Here is a 24446-nt window from a genome sequence, read left to right on the forward strand (position 1 = left end):
TGAGAGTTCATGGTTGGTGGGATTGGGGGAGATATGTGTGTTTGTCCGTGACTTGGAGAGGTGTTCTTTGAAGGTGGGGAACATGTTGTCTAGCAGTTCCAGGTTCTTGTCTGTGGATTGTAATAGGACAATCCCGGTATTGTAAATAGTGATGGTGGCTCTGCCTGGAAAGACCAGGGATGGGGAGATGGAGAGAGTTTGGCTGTGTGCGGATTTTCTAGTCGAGGAGACGGTGAGTAGGGTGGAGAACGCTTTTCTCCATTGAGCTCTGCGTGTGGTGTGGAAGATGATATCGGTGTTCAGGGATCCATTAACCGGCGAGAAGTAGGTGTCAGCGAAGGGCTTTTCCGAGTGTGACCTAAGGAAGTTGTGTTTAAAGCGTTTGGCGGCTTTTTTGGTGAGTGATGGTGGGTATATGATTTTGTATGTATGTTTGCCGATGGGGTCCATGTTGCGTTGCAGGATTAGGTGGGTATGGGAGGATGTAGTAGTGGACTATAGTGGTACCAATGTGCAGAAAGACATGTTTGCAGAAAAACGGGTGCATACAGTAGGAAACACAATGATAAGTTACAGCAAGCAAGATGTTATAAAACAAAGTGACACTAGTAATCAGCCAGCCTATCCAGGATATGAGAGTGAGCATTAGGGCAAATACATACGGTAAATAGTAAGGTACAAGGTGTAAGAATAGGCATAATACTGATAATATATAAGGGTAGGGTACAATGGGAGAGTGCACTATATTATAGTTGATAATCTTGATAGAATATGGAGGAAGGATCCAGATACACAATTTACACGACTCAAAATTCAAAAATCGAGAGTGATACTGATTGTCAATTCAAAAAGTGTGAGGTAGCAATCATTTACAATGTTCAGAATACAAGTGAAAGTGGCATTAGTGAGGACTCCTAATATACGAGGTAATAGTCTGTGCATACAGGTGTTCAGAATACCGATATAGGTGTAGTACTACAATGACGTGTAAACACTCTGACCTGTATAAGGTAGTAATCTGAGCAATAGAAATGTTTAGAGTAGAGCTAGAGCGTACTAATGCAGTGATGGCAAACACTCTTTCCTATATGAGGTAGCAGTCTGTGTAGTACATACATTAAGAAAAGATTAAGAGAGCAATATTGCACAAATATAGTAATAGGTAGGCATTCTTTCATATATGAGGTAGTAATCAGGTCTAAACAAATAATAAAACTATAGTGAGAGTATAATAATACAGGCATAAGCCGGCATTCTGTTCTACTAGTCTAAAATACTATAATCCCATAGCAACTAGAGACTAGACTAAAATGGCCGCCAAATAGTTCAGATCAGGCAAGTAGTCCTTTGTTTGTTGCTAAGCAGGCTGGGAGGAAGAGAGAATAGTCCTCTTTTTGCTGCTATTGCTCTGAGCACAGAGGAAGAGATTCCACTTTCTGTTCAAGCAACCAGAGCTCAAGTCTAGCTGGGAGGAATCTTATCTCTATGTGGGGGAGTTGAGCTGAGGGGGCACGTGGAAGACAGAAGGTATGGGGGGATTTATTGTTACAGCTTTATGGCCCCAGCCATTTTGTACAAAGGAATAGAGTTTTTCAGTGAGTTAGGCTTTTCAAAAAGAGAGCCGGTGGGTGGGAAAAGTAAATACCTGAATTTTGTGATTCAGTCAATCTTGCCAGCAGAATTATACAGAAGCATTACAAAAATCCATGGTTGGCTTCCTTCCCCTTCGTAGGTGTATGTGGCTTGTTATAGGAATGCATCCCAGCAGTATACCGATGTCACGGGGGGCAGACTTCGGTGTTCCGCCGCCCCAACCGATCCTAACTTGCTCTTTTTGATTGTGAGCTGTGTTAGCTCTCACGGATCCGCTTCGAGATCTTGTGACCCCCGCCGTGTAAGCCAGCACCTGAGACCAACGTCCCTCCCGGCTCTCCAGACCGCTCGTGCTCCTCTGCTGCGGTGTGCGGGGGAGGGGGGGGGGAGGGTCGCCGTGACCCGGTGCTGCCTTTGCTGCCTTTGCTGCCGTCGGGACCGGCCACCGACCAGTGCCCGGTGCTTCTCCCGCTTTTGCCCTGGTGTCCGCTGCCCCGCTCTCATTCCTCTGCTGCGGCTGTAGGTGCAGAGGGGTCCGATGCTCCGCTTTGTTCCTGGCGCCCTCTGCCCCGCTCTGATTCCTCTGCTGCGGCGGTGGTGCAAAGGGGGGTGGGGGGGCTCCGTTGTCGTCTTGTTCCGATGTTGTTGTTGTTGTTGCCTCAGCCCCCTTCGGTCCTGGGGTGTCCGCTGAGGTGTCTCCCTGGCTCCCAATCTCCGCGTCTGCCTTCTGTTCGGGGGTGGGAGGGGACACTCCGGTGTGCGTTCTGTTCTGTTCCCGGCTGTGCAGAGGGGTCCGTTGCTCCGCTTTGTTCCTGGTGCCCTCTGCCCCGCTCTGAATCCTCTGCTGCGGCGGTGGTGCAAAGGGGGTGGGGGGGCTCCGTTGTCGTCTTGCTGCTCTCGGTGATCTCCTGCCGATGCCGGTGCAGGTGCAGCGAACGGCGTCCTCAGCAGCAGACAGGCGGATGTTCCGATGTTGTTGTTGTTGCCTCAGCCCCCTTCGGTCCTGGGGTGTCCGCTGAGGTGTCTCCCTGTCTCCCGATCTCCGCGTCTGCCTTCTGTTCGGAGGTGGGAGGGGACACTCCGGTGTGCGTTCTGTTCTGTCCCCGGCTGTGGAGGAAATCGGGTGTCTCTTACAACCGACCCGAGCCTCACTCCGCCTAGAGCAGACCCTTGGATTCCTCTGCTGTTGTTGTTCCGCTATCACAGCACGTTCCTTCACGGACTTCTTCTCCGTTGTGATGCTGGCGGGTCGCGGCGGTGTCCAGAACAAGTCTCCTGTTCCTGGAGAGGTCGATGGCTGCTGCTAACCGGGATATACCCGATTAAGGGATCCCAAGCACGGGGAGCTCCTTCGGGGAGCTCCTACCAGGCGGCCATCTTGCTTGACCTAGTGGCAATTACTTCACTAAGAAGGGTTAGTGAGCTACAAGCCCTCACTATTCAGGAGCCATTCATACAAATTCTTGCAAATAGAGTTGTACTGCGTACAAACCCTAAATTCATGCCAAAAGTAGTATCCCAATTTCACATCAATCAAACTATCGCACTGCCAGTGTTCTTCCCAAATCCAGATTCAGTGGCAGAAAGAGCTCTACATACCCTAGACGTTAAGAGAGCTCTCCTGTACTATATAGGCAGGACAAAAGCTTTCAGGAAAACTCAACAACTGTTTGTTGCCTTCTCACCACAGCACAAAGGCAACCCCATTTCCAAATCAGGTATAGCCAGATGGATTGTTAAGTGCATACAAATTTGTTATCAAAAAGCTAAACGCACATTAACAGTTCCCCCAAGAGCGCATTCCACACGCAAGTTAGGGGCATCCATGGCTTTCCTAGGAAACATTCCTCTAGAAGACATATGTAGAGCAGCCACATGGTCTACCATACATACATTTACCAAACACTACTGCGTAGATGTACACTCCAAGCAGCTGTAGGACAGGCTGTATTCAGGACTCTTTTTCAGGCTGCTGCTGCTGGCACAGGCAACCACCGCTAGGGGGGACACTGCTATACATTCTATGCACAAGATATGAATTCAGCAGCCCACATGCCTCGAACGGAATATGCTACTTACCAGTATGCATCTGTTCTTGGCATGTAGGGCTGCTGACATTCATATCGCCCTCCCTCCTCCCCAGTGCCTGTCGCAGCTGTAGCACTCAGAATTATTCTTAGCATGGACATCACTTACTGTATCATACTCCATCCCTGCCACAATGGCGAAAAACAATCTGAGGATGGATAGGATGCCCATGCGCACTGTAGTCCGGGGGAGGAGCCACCTATCTCGTGATACTTCGAAGACTCTTCCAGGACAACAATGTGCAATCATCCGGACACAACACTAGGCGGCGATCTATGCACAAGATATGAATGTCAGCAGCCCTACATGCCAAGAACAGATGCATACTGGTAAGTAGCATATTCCTTTCTTGTTGGTGCTGTTGAGGATTCAGAATGGAGATTCAGGTGGAGCTTTGACATTAACTTCACAAAGGTTTGACTGCGGCGCTCATAACTCTTGTCTCTTTCACAGATTTCTGGATCCACATTGGTGACAACATCATTGGCCGGCATGAAAACTGTCACATCACTCTTCCAACGCAGTCTGTCTCCAAAAAGCATGCTGTCATTGAGGCAGAAGCGGATTGCCACACCATCTATGATTGTGGCAGCCTCAACAAGACGCGGCGCCGCAAGGCTATACTGAAGCCCCACGTCCGATATGCCCTGGCCAATGGGGATCTGCTGCTTTTTGCCGATGTGGCATGCCAGTACTTCATCCTGCCCAGTGAGAACACCAGAGAAGAAAGCGCGTCACCCCAACACCAAGTGGCTGCATCCCGCGAAAAGGCTACTTGTGAAGCACCTGAAGACTTTGATTCGGACGATGAGTCTGTGTTGGTTCCTGCCACACAGACTAATGGGGTGAAGTCGCTGGTGTTCGAAAAGACGCCAGCCACACGGCGCATGGGGTATGGAGGTTTGCTAGCTAAAGATTCAGATGATGATGATGAAGGGGAGAACACAATAAACCCAACTGGCAGGTCCAGGGGAAGTGAAAGTGAGTATCATTTGCGTTATCATAATCTGTTGTGATAGCTGGCCAGTACCATGTGTCCTCAGACCAACTGTGGCCCTTGTACTTTTGAAACTGCTGAGAGTTGAGTATTCACTCACAAAGAGTTCACATTTAAAAGAACGTCTTGCTATTCTAAATACTCACTTGTCAGTGAAGACACCTCCACTGTACAACATCTGTTTGACATTCTCAATCAAGCTTTCCGCAGCCTTGTGATAAACAGAGCAACAAGTAGAATAGGCTTCCCTTTTGACTCCTCATTAGGCCTTTTTTTTAACCGGGAGCTATTTTCTCTAGCTACAACCATGTGAGATAGGAAAGCATGTTCCTCTTTATTCTGCTGCCTCAATACTCCGCAGTTCACTAAAGAAAAGCCTGCTTCTTTGTCTGCTGATCTCATTGCAATGCTGTGCTGTTTCCTGTTCTATATGGTCACATAGTATTGTGCCCCCTACTTCCATCTCTTCTGATTGCCAATCATTCATCTAGGGTATTTTGTTAAGGGTGCTGTGCCACATTGGCTTAAATTTCAGGGCGCTTTTTGCAGAAGAGTGAGGAACCAGAGGGATGGGCAGTGTGGCAGAATTATGTGTGAAGTCAGTGGGCCTTCTTTGCTTGACTAGGGTGGCGTTTTTTCTTCTTTAATGATTCGTAAGGCCATGATCTGGGTAAGCTGGTAACAATACCAGACTTCTGTATTTTATGTTGCAGGAAATGTTCTTGTGGATTGGAGAGGAGGCTATGAGAGGTAGGCCTTATATGGCAGACTGAAAAAACTCAGATAATTGGCTTGCAATGTGGTCATGCAGGGGCACTTTGGATTAACCAGAGGTTCTTTAACTGTATCCTTTCTTTAATTGTTTGCCAACGCGTGGTTTTCAATGCTGGCGTATACTGATCATGGCACTAGCTCATATGAGCCCAGTCAAGTCGTTTTGGACTCGCTGAGGTTTGTAAATGTACATGTATTTATATAGCGCAAATCACCCACCGTGGTAGGTATCTAAGCGCTTGCTTAGGGAACCCGTCCTGGTATTCCCCCGTGAGATAACCCCGGCAGGGTATCCACAAGGTGAAAGCCAGGCATCCCACCGCGAGGGGCCGTTGTGGAGATTAAGCAAGCTATTGCCCAGAGTTGCAGAGTGTCAACCCGTGAGTCGAGTAGGCACCGGAGCGAGAATTATCGAGTCCGTGGAATTTTTGAGCCCAAGACCCGTCGAGGCGGGGAATTAAACCCTGGTCCAGGGCCGATCTCAGCTTCCGGGTCTGCCGCCTCTAACCCCTGAGCCACACACAGTTCCTTGTTGAACATCTTTCATGTTAAAGTTGACATTGATCTGGCCACGATAGTGACGAAGAGTCTGAAAGTTTGAGTTTTGGATCACAAGTACAGCAGGTTAAGGCAAGGCAGTGTGGGTGGATATGTCAAGCTAATAGTTTAGTGAAGATTGGGGCTTGTTAAGAGCCACGATAATACATTGAGATGGAGATCATGTGCTGTACATAGCGTGGACCGGTAGCTCTTCAGGAGGTGGGGCATTTATGGGTGATGGGTGAGGTGACAGGCCATCCAAAGGCGGTGAGATGTTTCTTAGGAGTAATCGTGCTTGAGGCTGATGTTGGATGTGCTTTTCAGAACGTTTTGGCCCTTGCTGGATTTTAGTGCCTATGCTACCTATAAAGGGGCAGAAGTAATTATATACTAACCCTGGGTGTGATAGCATGTTAAAGTCACAATTGTTCAGCTTCTGTTCATTGTAGCAGGTGATGGATAGGTGATGTTTAAACTTGCTAGTCGGAATAGTGCCCTGTAGTAAGTGCACACTGGGCTTGCATGGGCTCTTGAGTGCTGCTCTTGCTCAAAATCTGGTGATGATCGATAGGATGGATACATTGGGTAAAGGTGTGGGATGAAACTGATGGGAGATTGGATACATTAGTTTCAATGACCAGATTCTTGCAGTTACAGAATAGTTGCGTAGTCTGTGCCCAGCTGGTCCCATTTTTTGGTATTAATTATGAATCCTTTATTTCACCACGGTCGCCAGGGCGTAGGCTGGGCCAGACTTAAAGGACTATAAGCTTGTATAGGAGACTAGAACAGCTTCCCAAAGCCCTCTGCTTCTATTCCAGTTGTTTCGGGTGTCTGTGTTAGTATTGTGTTAGTTTTACCACGTGCCTATTGCAGGTTCCTTGAAGCTTGATTGTTTTGACGTACCCTCCTTTGGTGGTTATGATGGTGGCACTATGTAATTCATGTGATGAGTTGTGTCAATTTCATAAAAAGTGTGCTAAGAGATAGAATCCCTCCAAGCTGGCGGGAGCACTTTGCTGGAAACTGCGATGTTTCTTAAAAGATTAAACGAAGTTCATAAAGTTATCACACTTAATACGTGGTTGTAGTTTATAAGGGAAGACTTTTACACACACGTTACTCGAGTTAATGCACCATGGTAAAAGACTTGTCTTTTTTAAGCAATACAGCAGCGCACTGATGTTTTAGCCAGCATTAGTATATTGATTTGTCATAGCTGGTGTCTATTTTTTTTTTACGGGTAACACGTTCTACTCGATAAACACGCTTTTTTAGTCACAGCCTTTAATAATAAGCACAGTCCGTTCACGAATTGGTATTTAAACACATGACTTCTTTGCGTCGGTATACAATAGAGCCACAGCATGGTCCTCGCGAAGACGCCTGCATCTTTTCCTTTTTCCTTGCAATTCACTCTGCTTTCGAAGTAGTCGTGGCCACCAGGCTGCATGTCAGACTGGAACCGTGCGAAACAAAATTGAGGAAATATCTAAAAACATGGCTATTTTCCTCTGCGTCCTAAAGTGAATGAAGGCGGCAGGAATGTGTCTTTATGTAACTCTGGGACAATTCTATGAACGTCTCTTACTAACGAGTCCGCTCAGCGCGGGGACGCGCCGGTGGCGTAACTAGGCGCTTTAGAAATGGAGAAAAGAAAACGCACCAGAGTATCTGTTATTAGCTGTTAGGAACTTTACTTTGTGGACTATTCAGTAAAGTCTCCTGTTTTGGTTTTAGAAACACAGATGCAACCCCTGATGAAGGGTCATGTAAGACCCGAAATGCTTTGGGATGTCTAACAGTGTGTGTTTGCATCACTATATTGTTGGTAGACGATTGTCTAGATTGAATAAATCAACCAAAAAGCAAACTACAACCACGTATTAAGTGTGATAACTTTATAAACTTGGTCAAATCATCGCAGTTTCCAGCAAAGTGCTCCTGCCAGCTTGTAGGGATTCTCCCTCTTAGCACACTTGTTCTATTGTCTGGTTGGCGTCAGTGGACACAACGCACTGGCAGGGATGCACACAAATGAAATTTAATTCACTGTTTAAACTAGTTATATTTTGGAGTGCACTTAAACAACACTTTCACAATTTTATAAATTAGCAAGATGGAAGCATCTTGCTGTAAGTGAAGGTGGTGTGTGAAGTGGCATGTGCCTTTGGATATGTGTGCTTTGGTCGTGCTGTTACCATTTTATGATTAAATTATTTTTATTAAGAGGAAGTCAAGGCGCACAACTTATTGCCTACATCCATTGGCCAGCAGAGCGAGTCATAAGTAGCAAAACACAGCAATTATGCCACAACCCGCAGGGCGGCCGCGAAATAAGCCATATTACAGTTGAATAAATTGCCACTTCCTAATTTTCGTGTGAAGGTAACCAAAGCAAATGATAACAAAAGGGAAACAATACCCAAATGGAATCTCACCCCCACTCACCACCGCACCATTTATTCCCTCAATCTCATGTTCTGCTCCTCTAGACATAGGGCGTGATAACCCACCACAATCATTTCGCAGATTTCTGATCAGTAGCCATCTTCTCCAGTGGAAGCAGGTTAAGGATCAGTAGATACTTAGGGCAGATAACTTCCCTCGTATCTTTTGACACCACTTGTAGGAAAGGCGCCCGTAGAGCACCCCCCCCCTTGCCCTCCACCACAAGAGACATGCGTTCCATGCCTAAAAGAGACCAGATGCGATGCACCCATGATAGCACCTCAGGCGTTACAGTCGTGCGCCAAGATAACCTATCTAGCTGCTAGCAGCGCTAACGCTATTTGCCTACTACGTCGGGATCTTAACGGAAAAGCCTTGGAGTGTGAGAGGCCAAGGAGGGTGTATTCAGGGGAGCGAGGCATATAAATACCAAAAGCTTGTCTATGTTGTCTAGGACCTCAGCCCAGTAATGTTGGAGCTTAAGGCAGTGCCATAACAGATGAGCTAGCGTGCCAGACATCCCACATCCTCTCCAGCAAAGGTCTGTTTTGTTTTTGTCCCAACTGTGGATTTGTGTAGGAGTGTAGTACCAATAGGAAAACGCTTTAAAAGCGGACTCGGCCCCGGCGGTGTTGTAAACAGTAAGATGTGTTCTGTAGAGTGTATGTTCCCATTTCTTGAGGGTTAGTGGCCGGCCTAGTTCAGTTTCCCAGTGGACCTGCCCCTTTTTGCGCTGCTCAGTGGGACCCGCAGTAAGCATGGCGTATAATTAAGAGATGAGACGACGATTGTTGTTTTTAGGAGCAACCATTGTTCAAATTTGGTGAGAGACCTGGACATGTGCGTATTTGGAAGGCGCTGTGATCCAGTGATACAGTTGGTGGTAGGGATAAGCATCGGATGCTAAGAGGCCATAGTCTTGCTTAAGCTGAGCAAACGGAAGCAGCCCTTCGATATCAAAGAGGGACTACACTCTTTTACAACCCTCCTCGCGCCAGCGCTGAAACACCACTGAGTCCTGACCCGGAGGAAAGTCAGGATTATCTACAATGAGTCATAGGCGAAGGAAAGGAGGTCCACCCACTCTTAAAGGCCACCTTATCCCACAACTTAAGCGTCGGAGCGGTAACTGGGGAAGAGTAGAGCCCCTGAGCCCTGTGCTTGTGGGGTAACTACAATTCCCTCCAAATATTGACGCCCGCAAAGGACTGCTCCATGAAGTTCCAGTGCTTGTTGGAGAGCGGCCTGTTCCATTCTACCAAGTACCGGAGGCAGGCTGCCTGGTAGTAGTCGCTGATCAAGGCAAGCCCACTTCTCCCTGAGCTTTCGGACGTGCCATCTGAGTGATTGAGAAACGTGGCTGTCCCCCCACCCCCACACTACCAACTTATTGATGAGAGTCTGTAATTGCTTTATTGCCGGGGGGGGGGGGGAGCCATGGGAAGCGTCTGGAAAATGTACAGGATGCGCAGGAGAATTGCCAGACAAAGCGCAGCATCCCGTGCCTTAGTCGTCTGTTCTAATAAGGTCATATAATTAAGCGTAACCGTCCGGGCGATGGACGGGGCAAGTCTAATACCCAAATACAGTTTGTCACTCTGGGACCATTGGAATGGGAATTGTTGCTGCAAGGCATCCGTCAGGTCTGGGGAAGCGATAAATTCAGAATAATAGACTTACCCAGATTAACCCTAAACCTAGACACAGCGCAAAATATGTTGAGTTCAGCAAGCAGGGCAGGCAGGGATGAGTGTGGCTGCGTAAGGGAGAAATTCCGCATAGAGACTTATTTTATGAACATCTGCTTCAAATTTCAAACCTACTATGCGCTCATCCGCTCGTACACGTTGAGCCAGAGGCTCCATATAGAGCGCAAATAAAAGCGGAGATAGGGGGCACCCCTGCAGCGTCTTACGAGAGGTGGGAAAGGATTTTGACCTGCTGCCGTTAACCCTCACAAAGGCTATGGGTGCATTTTTAGATGCAGCGAATCCACTTATAAAAGTTCTCCCCAAACCTGTAGTGCCACCAAGCTTCAAATAAATAAGCCCGCGCCACCCTATCAAATGCCTTCTCGGCGTCTATAGGCAGTAAGAAGTCCTGCCTGTCTGACCACTGTATGCGATCGACTAGATGGAAAAGCTGCTTGATGTTGTCTTCCCCCCCCCCCTTGTCGTGTGGCAATAAAACCGGATTGGTCTGGATCAATGAGATCGGCCATGAGCGGGTTTAATCGTGTCGCTAAAATACCCGCAAATATTTTTGCATCGACATTAAGGAGGGAACTAGGTAGGTAGGAACCACACTCTCGGGGATGCTTCCCAGGTTTCAGGATGACTGAGATCGCCGCCTCAGACATGGAGGGTGTTACCTCTCCCGCTTCTAAAAAGGAGTAAAACCATTTAGACAAAAAGGGAGCCAGCTCCCTGCAGAAGGTCTTGCAGAGGAGGCCGAAAACCCATTGGGGCCCGGCGATTTGGCCAGCTTCAGTCTAGAGATAGCCATAATCACCTCCTCTATACGGATAACTGACTCAAGCTCCTCTGCCGTGGCCTTTTGGAGAGGGGAGATCACACAAGCATCTAAGTAAGCACTCTGTTCCTGTGCCGGTGGGTCCGGCCACGTTTATAGAGTGCTATAGAATGTGCAAAATGCTTCTACGAAATGCGCATCCGCGCTCTGCTCCTCCCCAATTTGGTCCCTGATCGACTGAATCAAAGTCGTTTGCGTCTTAGCGCGCAGTCTGTGGGCCAAAAGTTTACCACAATTATCACTGCTAAGGTAGATTTTGTGGCGGAGAAGGGCATATTCTGCCCTGTCGAGGTCAAGATGCTTCAACACATGCCTACGATTCTCCAGCTCCCTCCACACACTCTGAGCCCCCGAACGCTTGTGGATCGACTCTAGTTCGCTGCACTACTCCTTTCGGAGTTTGTTATGTGCTGCTGAGATGGCAATGAACTCCCCCAGTGACTAATTTCAGGGCTTCCCATTCGGCCAACAATGACGTGGAACCCACCTCGACAAGCACAAGGTAATCCTCTATTGTCTGTGTGTTTCTCCCCATTGCACTCTAATCGCTAATAGACGCCCCTTTTTCTGCCACAGTTGCTATAACCTTCCCCGGAAAGTGTGCCTCTATCAGGATTGCTACGCCATTCTTTTTAGACGGGCCTGCTGTTGTTGTTGTGGGAGGCGCCTAGTACGCATATGTATGGTGTCTTTGGAAAGGAGGTGCCCTCAGCATTCTCGAGTAGGGATAGCATTGCTGCTCTCTTCACCAGGTTGTTGAGGCCTGCACATTAAGGCTAACTACCTTAAGGTCCCTTCCCATCCGATGAGTGTGATGAAAAGCTATGTAGTGGAGTTACCAATCGCTTACTAGATCTGCATTGAGAGAGACGTATCCCCATCTCTATCTGAAAGAGATAAGCTCTAAGTGTCAACTGGTGCAGTAGCCCTCAACAGAAACCCCCAGCAAATTAAAACCGTAAAGAAATAACCCAGATCCGAACAATTACAACGACTGGAACATGACCAAAGTTTGTCACAAAAAAGGGAAGGATCCAAGGAGTCATGGCTCGAGCAGCTGCTATGGGCCATTGCAGGCCCAGGTCATACCCACACGGAGAGGTTGTCCATAATCTTCTCAGGACAACCATCTCGGCCCCCCAGGCACCCCTCCAAGTATCCATCCCCTTGCATATCATGGAAGATCTCAATGGGAGGCTGAACGATCCGACGGCTGCGAGAGTGAAGAGATCACCAGCTCCCTCTCTTTATCCACTGTGGCCTGATCAGGCTTCCGGACGGATTTGCCTTACCAAAGCGTAGCGATCTTGCTGGGCGGTGGATGCCTTGGTCTCCAGGCCTATTTACTTGCTCCACCGTGTGTGCGCGTTATTCAGACCGAGGACCTCCATTGCCTCCGTCAGAGAGCGGATCTGGTGCAATTTCCCTCGGAGCTTGAAAATAATACGGAAGGGATGGCCCCATGAGTAAGGGATGCCTTGATCACTCAGGTGCGAGGTGACCACCTTACATTCACGTATCATGAGGAGAGTGGAGGCCGTTAAGCCCTGAAAGATGGCCGGTGTCTGTCTCCTGTACTATATAGGATGAGCCTCTCTCACCTTCCGTATGATGCACTCCTTTAATTGAAAGTCTTGGACACACACAAGGATGTCTGGTGGCGGAGCTTTGTTTCCACGGGGGAGACGCACTCTGTGTACCTGGCCCATTTAAAGGTTGGCTGCATCATCCTCGCCCAGGATCTGTTGGAACAGCGCTCCGAACGTAAGCCCTGAGATCATCCTCTTCTTCATGCCATGGTACGCCTCTGATCCGCACGTTGTTCCGCCGGGAGCTGTTCTCCAGGTCTTCGGCATGCGCCTGTTGATCAAATGCTGTTCCTGGAGGCGCAGCATGTCTTGCTGTAGCTGGTGGAGTACTTCTTCCCAGTTATCATAGTGTTCCTCAAGCGTGGCCACTCGTTCTCCGATTTCGTCCACATCCCGTCGGACCTCACGGAGGTCTGCTGCGAGTTGGCCCTTAAGATCCTGTATGTCCTCCTTGATGGCAGCAAAAAGCTCTAAAATAAAGGCTTTGGTGGCCGGGGCCTCAACGCCTTCTGCTGCTCCGGTGAGCTTCTCACCGGCCGATGATGTCGGTCCGGACTGCTTCTGGAGCAGCTCCTTCAGTGTCTTCTTTCTTTACACGCGTTGAGGCCATGGCGCACAAGCTCAGCTCCAGGTGCCCACCTTATTCTTGGCTCACAGCTACCGCCCCGCTCAGTCCGCTCTCATCTCTTGGGGCGCGACCCCCACCACCTCCTACTTGCGGCTCACAGCTTCTTCAGGGTCGGACACCCAGCTACGGGTAGAGTCCCGAGGCCTAGGAAGGCTCGCCACTCGGCTCCCCCTTTGGGAAGCCGGCTATCCGGCCCTTTGTGGCGTGGGAAAGCAGTTGTCCCGGATGCAGGCACGCCCCAATGGGCTCCTGGGTACCCGCTATCGCCGCTCCAGAGGGACTGTTGGGCCCGTCTAGTGCTATCCTGACCCCTTTCTGTGGATGTTAGCTCAGTCTCTGTCAGTCCACTCACAGCCGTGGCGCCCTGGCACTCCAAGGGACCTCCTCTCTGCCCAGCCCCAGGGCAAGACCCCTCGTGCGTCGCTGGTCTGACTCACCGGTCTTCGTTCGTGGATCTCCGCTCGACCCGCATGGTCCGCAGGGACAGCGGGATGTAGGGCTCACAAGATGGCGGGCCTGTTTGTTTTTGCCAGCTAGGCGCTGTTTCAGCTGCGATTAGGCAAACCTCCGGGCGATGCTAGGCCCCGGACGGCGGCGCCGCTGCGATGTGCAGTTGTCAGGCAAGCACGAACAGAAGTGCAGGCGAGGTGAGGGCCGCACTCACAGGTGAACTGCTGGTTGCGTGGAGCCCTTCAGATGATCCACAGCTGGACAGAGCACCAGTCCTTGTGTAAGGGAGAGTGGGCTGACTGGGCCACCGCTCCTTCAGGCCTCGCGTGGAGAGAGCCCCAAAATCATAGCCCAGCAGTCTATTGTCCACCGGCTCGGTCATGCCACAGAAGGAGGCAAGATGGCGGGCTGAGGATGAACCCCCCTGCTGGGCGGTCTCTATGTACTGTCAGCGCACCAGGCGAAGTATTGGCACCAGCCAGGCAGATCGCTAGACCGGGAGCACTCTCCGGTGCTGAGAGACTTAACACACGGCTCCCGAATCCGCTGCTGCCAGCGCTTGGTCCCGGCCAGATCAATAAAGGCAGCAAAATGGCAGGCGTTTCAGCAGGCCGGCAGCAGGGCGCTCTCGCGCTCCAGCAGCGGGAGGGCAGCTTGGTCTCAGGCAGTCAGGGGAGGACCTCAAGCCTATTAGGCGCCTCGGATCTCCTCCGCTCAGCGCTGCCGCCTCTCGTACACTGCCGTGGCCACCATCTTATCTGCGGGAGCTTCGCTGCGGGCCCAACAGGAATCTGATGAGGAGCACAACCACAGTGGTCGGAGGCTCCCGAAGTAGCGCTGGAGGAGGCACAAGCTGATACCGTTCAGTAATCCACAATTTAATGACCGGGGATGGGGCTTCTACAAAGCTGAGAGTCCGCAAGGCCGGAGGGACAGATTTGCGTCCTACCGTGCCGCCATCTGGGCCACGCCACCTGCTGTTACCTTTTCATAGATCTAGATCACACCCCTTTCTGAGCTGTTCCCACTTCACAAACGCAACCTGTACGATACCATAGTAACTAGGCCATCTACTGGGGGTCATTACTACACGTTCACAGAAAAGAAAGCGTCCAGTCTGAAAATACATGCAGTATGCTCATTTTTCTCTGACAGTAGTCCCATTACATTTGGGTGCTTGAGAAGAAATCTGCTTTAGTAGCAGCCACAGACAGATTTAACACATTATTGGCCGCCCACAGGAGCGACTGAAGTGACTGAAAGTTTCTTCCGAACCGGTTTGTGTTTTCCTCACAGGGCTGGCTGCCCTGGCCTTTCACTTGCCCTGGACCATGCACACTGTGTAGGACCGTTTTTCAGGGTGGTCATATGTATTCGTTCTGCTTGGTAAATTATGTTCTTTTCAGGTTACCTTCAAGATTATCTGTTTGATTTGAGGAGCCCACAGGATTCTTGTAGTCAATCTCCTTCTAAATGTTGGTATGTTGGGGAGCAGATTAGAAGCCGACAGAGGGGGCGGAGGGAGTTAAAATTATGGGATCCTTTTAAATTATTTACATTAAGAATGCTATCCCTCCATTAGGGAGCATCCCAAACACTTTGTTAATATTAATGCGCTTCTTCTGACCTCAGACTTGCAAGCCCAGGCTGCCTTTTGCACCATCCCAGAATGCGCACTGGCGACTCTGTGGTACCTTAAAACTGTTTTAGTTAATAGTTTTCTCAACCGCTACAGGGCACTGTAAACACTTTGTTAGTAGTTGTTCTTGGCTGTAGACAAACATTTCCTGTATATTCCTGGCATCTGGTGTTGAGCTTGGATGTTTGCATGCTGTTTTTCTTCAGTGTTTAGAGTCAGAAGATGTTCTTAGTCCACAACACGCATCAGCACAGACTCCATCTTAGATTGTTTTTTTCCATTATAGGGTTTGGATGTACACCGAAAGGGTTCAGAGATCATCCTGTTTCCCACATGTTTTTGGGACCACATAGTTTGCTTTCGACATTCACTCTTTGGAAACCAGTATGCTCCTCAATGACTTGCCGTCATGCTGTTTCCTGGGATATATTTGTTAGACTGATGGGCAACACTCAACGTTGTGGGCCTCCCTGCACACTTTGGGGGGCCTCATGTCCTCCATCGAATTTCAATACTGAAGAGTGCAGACCACAAGGGGTGATACAAATAATGCCTTTCCAACATTGCCATTGGGGCAACTCTAAGGTTCCGCGGTCGGAGTAGCATAAAATCTGCAACTTGTGCCTTTTGTGTGTCCTACAAGTTTGACTCGCCTTCCTATCAAAGAAGACTCTAGACATGCTGCAAGATGCACCAAAAGGCTTCTTCTTAAATTTCGGACACCTTAGGAGAAATGGCCTCTATAGAACCGAATAGGACAGCCCATCCGGTATCCTGGCAGCCCAGGTAATGCCTAATTTAGAGACTGTCTCCTTGAGCACGTTGGAACACAAGGACGAGGACATTGTCGAGCAGACACTGAAGACCAGTGGCCTTCATGCGAAGACCACGTCTAGGGTTGTGTACTTTACTCATCTCGGATACCCATAAGATCAAGCCAGGAGCACATAAAAGGTCCCATGCCAAAGGAGAGTACTAATACCGCTGGAGTCTAGCATCAAGCCTGAGCAAACACACAAACGACTGCCACCTACAGGGCTTCTGCTAATTTTGTGCTCCGTCAAGCACCGAGAGAAGGCATCGGAGCCAGCAAAGGCTCTCCCCATGGGTATCAAGCCTCCCCGGCCACCTAGTCCCCCCGATCTAAGGCACTAAGCTTCCTTGCTCACACCCCAAGTCAACATTGAAGGTGCCACTAATGCAGACACTGGAGATCCTGTCCACGTCTAAAGCTTTGTCTACAGCTTACCCTACCTCAACAACAGGCTGATAAAGAGCATCTGCAACTCCAGTGCCTAGCCCACACATAATCTGCAATATTCCTGCTCCATAGAATGGATGGGTTTTACAATAAATATGACCATATCTACTTAGAACCCCAAGACATCCAGCCTACCCTCTGGTCTGAGTAGAACGCCGTTACAAGAAAAGCCTACCTCAACCAACAGAGCAGTGGCAATTCAGTTGCTGCCTCTTTCAGTTAAATCGTGCTCATTCTGAACAATTGTGCTCATTCAGAACCATACCATGCTTTTTTAGGAATGATGGCCTCAAGAATCCCTATTGTACCCCCAACCCAAGCGCCACATGCGTGCCCTACAAGAGTGCCTTGTGGCACAGTGGTTACAGGTGGATAGTCGCTGGGAAGATCTAGTATTACTAAAGGTCAGTGCTCACCATTTTCTGCATTACTGGAACAGCAACCAACTGTTGCAGTGCAGGCTTTTCTCCGGTCCCATTCTACAACCGCGGAGACCTCTCTTACAGGCTTGGGTGCACATCTTGATGCATGAGCGTACAGTTGATGTGGTCCGTATGACACAAGAATGCCATATCAACTACCTGAAACGGTGAGCCATACTTATAGCCTTCAAAGCCTTCCTCCAGGTGATTTGATGGAAGCTAGTCCTCATGGAGATGACTGCCAAGGATTGTGTACAGGAACAGGGTGGCTTTGCACTCTCCTCTGCTCTAGCGCATAAGTTGTGGCTTTGGTCAAACTGCTACAACATACAGATCTTAGCAGAACATCTTCCGGCGGTGGACAACAACTTTACATACCTGCTGTAACCGGAAGCATCACAGTCCACAAGTTGGAACTCTGCCTACAAGTCCTACACAAGTGTTTCCAGCATTGGGGAACCCACACAAATAGACCTATTCGACAACCAGTGGAAATGTAAAATGCCCTAACTTTGGCTCTAGATATCCGTACCCATTGTCCGTGGGCAATGCTCTATGGGTCGACTTGCCAGGAATCCTTGCCTACGCTTTTCCTCATACCACCCAGGCCAGGCCTCCCTTGTACTCAGTGCTCATGGAGATGAGAAGCTCCCCCTCAGACCGTACCTTCTCACATTGAGACAAGGCCAGATTCCGGACAGCTCAACCTAGAAATCTGGCAGCTGAGGTATTGGAGTTCGGCTATTTAGATAGAAATTCCCCCAGAAATTCCTGACCAATCTACAGGAAGTGTGCAGACCCACTATACCACAAAGTGGAGAAGCTTTGAAGACTATTGCATCTCCAAAGAGCCATGAAAGTCCTATGTCAGGACATTGTCAGCTATCTTTTACATCTGCAGAAGTCATACCTCACCCACACCTCAATACACCTATACTAAGCTGTCTTTGCAGCCTACATGCAAAACAGGGAACATCTACCATTATTTAGGATTCTAGTAATCAAAACTTTTGTGGAGGGTCTTTGGAGAATCCTACCTCCCATTGTGCCTCCTTCCAACCTGTGTGGTAATTTAGTCCTCACTAGGCTCGTGGGGCCTGCATTTGAGCCTTTTCACACATGCCCTATACAGTGCCACTACTGGAAAGTGGCCTTCCTGGTGGCCCTTACTTCCCTCAGATGCATTAGTAAACTACAAGCAGTCACCCTGCAAGAACCCTTCATTTATATTCACATAGACAGGGGTTTTCAGATAACCAGTCCTAGGGTTTTGTCACTCTTCCACCGTAGCCATACCATAGAGGCCCCAGTCTTTCCACAGCCAGATTTAGTTGTGGAAAAACCTCTAAATGTTAGATGTCAAAAAGCTCTTTTATATTACATTGATTGGACTAAGCCCCTTTGAAGGTCTTTACAGCTCTTTGTACCTTTTGCAGACCATCACAAGAGACACTCCATTTCTAAAGCAGGTATAGCAAGACGGAAAGTCCAGTGCATCCAAACCAGGTACCACTAAGATAAGAAATTCCTACTTGGACACATTCAACTCGCAAGAAAGGAGCTACCGTGGCTCTCTTGGGAATAATCCCGCTTGTTGACATCTGCAAAGCTGCAACCTTGTCAACCCCACATGCATTTACCAAACCCTACTGTATGAACATCCTTGCTTATCAAACCAAAGGCTCTGATTGGCCACACAGTCATGAGGACTTTGTTCCAGACATCTGCATCAGCCACACTCAAGCCACCACAGAGCATGTGTATCTACACACACACATGCTACACACAGAAAACGTTGCCTTGCAGGCATCTGTTCATACAATGTTGTGCTGCAGATTCACATGCCCCCAACTTCTTCCCCAGAGCTTGTGTTAAGTACAGATCTCTTCTATTTCCAATTCACCTCTCAATACGCATAGTGCACTGTGCTATGCTCACTTCACACTCTATATTCTCACCCACTGTGTAAAAAACAGTCTAAGATTGAGTTGGAGCCCATGTGATTAGTCCATTAGAGGAGTCATTGCAGCACCTTTGGTAACTTGAATATCTTCTTACAAGAAAAACAACATGCAAACATCCGAGCTTAACAGTAGATCGCAGAAGTATGTAGAGAATGTGAATCTACAGCACCACACACATCAAACATATGCTTATATGGTAAGTAAGATGCTTTCATGGTAAGTAATATTTTCCTTTCATCTTGTGTTGTGGCTGGTAATTTGATGTTTCAATTCCAGACATATGCGTCCATTTACAACCAGGCCGTTTCCCCCTCATCTGTAAGTTGTTGCTTGATTGTTTTCCGTCTGTCTCTCCTTCCTTCTCTCCCTCCCATTTCACTCCATTGCAGAATCCACATCGTCTCGAGAATGCGGAGATCTTTGCACGTCTGTAGCTCTTGAGTCTCCCAATGCTGCCACAGTGATTCCCGAAAGGTAAGTGGCATCCACTTCACATTAGACCCCTTCTTCAGTGAGGGGTCAAGTTAACGTGCCATTCGTTGTACTATCAAAAATTTCTAGTAACAGAAAGCCTCTGTGTTCGCCCCTCATTCAACACCTCCTAACTCTTCCCTGAACCATTATTATCTGAAAGATCAGTACAGAGCACATGAAGAATGTAAAACTAACTAGCTTTTGATAAGGATTCCGAGGCGTGCATTACTCATTACCTTTCTTCACTTTATTACTTAGCATCAGTTACCAAGTTAATGTATCAAACCAAACAGAAAGTACATTTCCCTTGAATAAGGGGAAAATAACAAAAACAATCCACCAATGAGAACACTCAACAGTCCATACATCTTTGTGACATCTAACATTCTTCCTCTTTCTTTGTGCAAAGTACCTTTGTTGTGCACTAATTCCATTTACTCGCTTCTGTTCCCCACCTATGTAAAAGCAAGGTAGACACTATTTCTCTATTTCATTTACCATTACAGTACTACGTCCCTTCATCTCCAAACTATGGAGATTGGTGATAACATCAAACTCCTGATATCAAAATAACTCAAAATATACTTCCTCCATGAAGAAAGCTCCTACAGGGTGAAATTTATTAACTGGAATATTCATCATCTGTCGGGATAATCCTCGACTCTGTGTCCGTAATAGAGCTGGAACTTTCCGTTCCAGCAAGTTAGGGTGTTTTGTATTATACGTATATTGCACCAGAAGTGAGGATTCTGCTTGTTTAAAGCTTGCTCACAACCCTGGATTCCACCCTGGCTATCAGCTTAACGCTACATTTAGTAAAGACCAATTGCGAAGACCAGTCAGCAGCCATAATGTCTTCCAGGTGTCCTCTTAAAGAAAAAGATGTGTGCGCCATAGCCCCTCAAGTGTGCTCCTCAACTCAAGACATGATTTCCAGTCTCTTGCATCGCCCAGCCACCTAGTGATGGATGGAGAAGAGCCTGCCTCTGAACAAGAGACCGCGCTCCCCTGATGGTCTCGGCTCTGCTGTCATTTCCTCCTAAGCTTTGATGCATCGAACAGTACAAAATTGCTCTTTTTTTTTTTTTTTAACCTGGGTACGAAATTGAACGAGAATTGGACTATGTTCTACTGGCACCCGCAAATATCACTCCATCTGGAGAAAACATTCTTCTGGGAACAATAATCTATTATTTAGCCACATTTCTAAAATAAAGCAAGTCAACTTAATGAAAACAGGTTGACAAAACTTCTTTTAAGAATTTGTTTTAAAGGAAAGGGTAAATGTAGAGGAAAAAAGGACAGCGTGACAAAGCGGTAAGCAGGACAAAGCGGATGGGTCTACAGGAAGGGAGTTGTGTCAGTGGTGAGTCGAATCCGGGTATGCAAATAAGTAGTGGCACAAGAGGGTGAGCATGGGGTTTTTAAAGTGGGAGTCACTACAATCAGATAGGCTAGCTGGCGTCTCACTTGAGCTGACAATGGCTATCATCAAAAATAAGGAAAAGGCATCTCTCAGAGCCCCATTCTAATTCTCCATGAAGGCGTTCATGGCTTTGGGCTGGGATCTAGATGCCTACTGACGTATTCAGGAAGAGTAGTATGAAGCGTAGGTGGAAGGCTACTTGAAACATGCACTCCAATGCAGCGCTTCACACTAAAGAAGAAAGAAGTGCTGGAAAAGCAAGCAATGGAAGCAGCAGTGCCAGTCCCAGACATTGTAAACAGGCAATGCTCATTGGGAGGGCCAAACACACGATTAAAAAGCTAGGACGCAAACAAATGAGAAGCCGGCAAATGAGATTGACAATGAAGGCTAACTAATGGAACGCAAAGGGCAGGCTCCAAGCCTCTTGATTTTGGCAAGCCACAATATGCTCTGCAACAGAAAGCGCATTTTCTGTCTTCTGGGCTTGAGCTAAAAAGAGAGAGGGTCGCTTAACATTGCACTGAGCTGCGAAGTAAGAGGAGGAGGATCTGCACAAGAGTTAATGGAGTGTAGAATGGACTGATAGGTGGACTATTACGGTGTATTTCCCTCTTCACAGGAAATTTAGTATTTGTTTGTTATGTTAACTTGGCAACTGCTGCTGACCAATGCTTTGAAGAAAGGTTATTCGTAAACCTCTCCTACGGTCATGACCTAAGATTTGCCTGCACTATTCTCATTGGATGTGCCTAAAACCCTATTTTCGTTCTACATTGGTAAGTGGCTTGCATCTAATCCTGGTAAGGTGAAAGCATCTCTTAATATGGAGTCTAGGTTGTCATAGACTATCTTTTCCACCTGTCTGTGAATGCCTTCCTGGAAACAGAATCTGTTCTGCAATCTTTTATCCTTTGTCCACTGTTCCTTTATCTCTGCCTCTGTATTGCTGCTGTCCTTCACTATGTTTATTTCCTTTTGTCTATTTCTTTTTCTCACATTGCTGCTTTTGAACTGCTTGTTCTCGCTTAAAGAAGTCTTTGGATCTCTACATGTCTACCTGACACTTTTTTTTGTATTGCTTCTGCTTCTCAGTGATGATGAGTGCGCAGAAACCTCTGCAGCCAGTGCCCCGTCCATGCATCTGCAGTACAACAGTGACACTGAAGCTGACGAGAGCCTGGTGAAGCCCGATAGTACCATGAAGCCCTGTCGTAATGCCACCCTACCATCCATGACAGACGGGCCCAGTCCGAGTGGGGTGAAGGTGCATCCCAGTGTGCGAGTGGAAGGCTTGAATGTGGACAAAGGCGGAGTGGCAGGCAGACATAGTGGTGGGGCCTTAGAGCAGAGGTCGTCACATTATCACTCAGACAGCGATACTGATGTAGATGAAGAGGAAGAAATGAAAGCCAATGCAAGTAATGGTGGACAGAAAACTGCAGCTCAACTCCATGTAGACAGTGACACCGATGTGGAGGAGGAGCCAAACGAAGGTACTAGTGGGGATAACCTTACATCCAAGGAAAAGAACGAGAATCTGGGCAATGGAGCAGCAGCTGTATGCAATCAGACGGCTGCTGAGTTCCACATGGACAGTGACACTGACGTGGAAGAGGATGGGGACACCACAGCGAAAGCTGCAATGCCTGTCTTTGACCTGGGCAGTGATACAGATGCGGAAGAGGATACAGATGGCCCTCCTGGTGTTGTGCTTCTTGGGGGCAGTAGTGCTGCAGCCAAACACAATGACAACACTGACACAGAAGAGGAGGTGAGGTGTAGTACTACAGCCAAACAGGATGACAACACTGATACAGAAGAGGACGAGACGTCTTCCAGGAAGGCTGAGAGTACCAGCCATCATCCTGCACAGGACAGCGACACCGATGTGGAAGAGGAGTCCTTGACTCCAGGCGAAGCCACAGCCCATCAACCCAATGCGCAGGACAGCGACACCGATGTTGAAGAGATGGTAGACACAAAGAGTAAATCTCAGATTAAGAAAAAAGGTGTCATTGGCAAGACGAGGACCAGTGATGTTCCGGAATCCGAGCTACCCCAGGGTGAGGATGATGAAGATACAGATGTAGATGAACCTACTGAGCAGACAGAGAAGGATGAGAGCGACCCCGAAGCAGAAGGTAATTTCAGAAAAAGTTACAAAAGTAATTTTGTGTTCTGTCCTCTGATCTTTTTAACAGTGTTACACATTCTCTGCTGTTTTATGTGGTCTTTACCCCGACAATGTTTTCCATAATTCTTTCCCCATGGCTACCTAGTCCGTCGGGCGCTCTTACCTGAACATCTGAGAATCGAGCTGGAAACCCTGTATCTGTTGCTAATCATGGTAAATATTTTCCCTGTATTGAATCGTGCACTGCAATGGTGGACCGGGAGTACTGGCAGGGTGGGCTGGTGCACAGGAAGGAAGCACGGTCAGATATGACCACAGTCCAATCCTGCCCTGGTTCACATAGTAGACACTCTCACCCCTCCTCTGTTGTGTAGAGTGGCCAAAAGGACATGGGTTAGCCGCTTTCAGTGGGCAGGTGTCTATCCAGCAGCAGCACGTGGTATTACTGGATTAACCTGTGGGTGGGCATGAAGAATGAACTATCCACCACCCAAAGAGCTGGAGACCAGAAAGCGACCAAAGAATGAAAGGGCCTCGTTAGAGGCGAAAGCTCGAAACATACTTACCTGGTCGTAATGATTCTGGTGCCTAAACATATATAAAGATACGTGTTATTTATTTTTTATAAATTGGTGTGGTTCTCCTTCTTGGGTTGTGTGCATCATTTATTGACTCTGTGTCTGTAACACATGTCTATCAATCCCCTCTGATAAGCCTTAAGCTGCTTGTAAACACTACCGCCTAGCAGAGCACTTTGGGATTGCTAGAGCAAGCCCCTGTTCACTCATAAGGGGATGACTAGACTCTTTTCACAGTGCCTCTTTTTGGTATACTATGTAAGTGGAGTCAGCTTCCTACAATGGGGTATTACTGTAGAGAGAGGAGAGTCAGGAGCATAAGTAAAGTGATGCATAATTGTGGAGGGTTCTACTGTCAGTATCCATGAATCAGTATGCAGCTTTGCATGTTCTTCAATCCTGTGCAGCCTAGCTATGTGGGCCCATGCTACTTCTCAGCTACCGCCTTCTACGTGCTCCTATGCGATCATAGATGGGGATATGCGGCTTGGTGATCTCATAGCACTGTAAACAGAATTGTTTTACAGCTGAAGTGTATGAAAATGATGCCTGTTTCAAACAACTTACATAATACAAAGGGCAGTCTTCTGGCTGTCAGTAGACCTTTCTCACTGTCAGGCTCCTGTGTAGCTAACCCACTCCCTGTTAAAGGACCAGGTGCACAGGTTGTTTCCAGGTATCACAGGACAGGACCTCACAAGCCGATTGAAAAGCACTTGAGGCTGGACAGTTGAATAAGGATGGACTAAGAATCGAGTAGTGCACAAATGAGCAGATAATAATATGGATTGGCACAGGACCTCCTGGTATAGTGGCAACACGCCACCAGAGGCTATGAACACGACCAAGCTAGGAGGTTGGAAACAAGGGTCTCTGGGAAGTCAAATGCTTTGAGTCTTTTAA

General features: G+C 48.0%; 1 protein-coding gene across 2 annotated transcripts in view; it reads left to right on the forward strand.

Moving 5' to 3' along the window:
• MDC1 (mediator of DNA damage checkpoint 1) overlaps positions 1-24446 on the forward strand; it is a 174678-nt gene that overhangs the window by 56658 nt on the left and 93574 nt on the right. For both annotated transcript variants that reach the window (XM_086920828.1, XM_086920829.1), the window contains exons 3-5: positions 4135-4662; positions 19318-19402; positions 21924-22972. In XM_086920828.1, the coding sequence (XP_086776954.1) occupies positions 4135-4662; positions 19318-19402; positions 21924-22972 (1662 nt within the window). The remainder of the gene's footprint in view (positions 1-4134; positions 4663-19317; positions 19403-21923; positions 22973-24446) is intronic.

The sequence above is a fragment of the Lissotriton vulgaris genome, chromosome 5 (genome assembly GCF_964263255.1).
Source record: "Lissotriton vulgaris chromosome 5, aLisVul1.2, whole genome shotgun sequence".
In the NCBI taxonomy this organism is placed as follows: Eukaryota; Metazoa; Chordata; class Amphibia; order Caudata; family Salamandridae; genus Lissotriton; species Lissotriton vulgaris.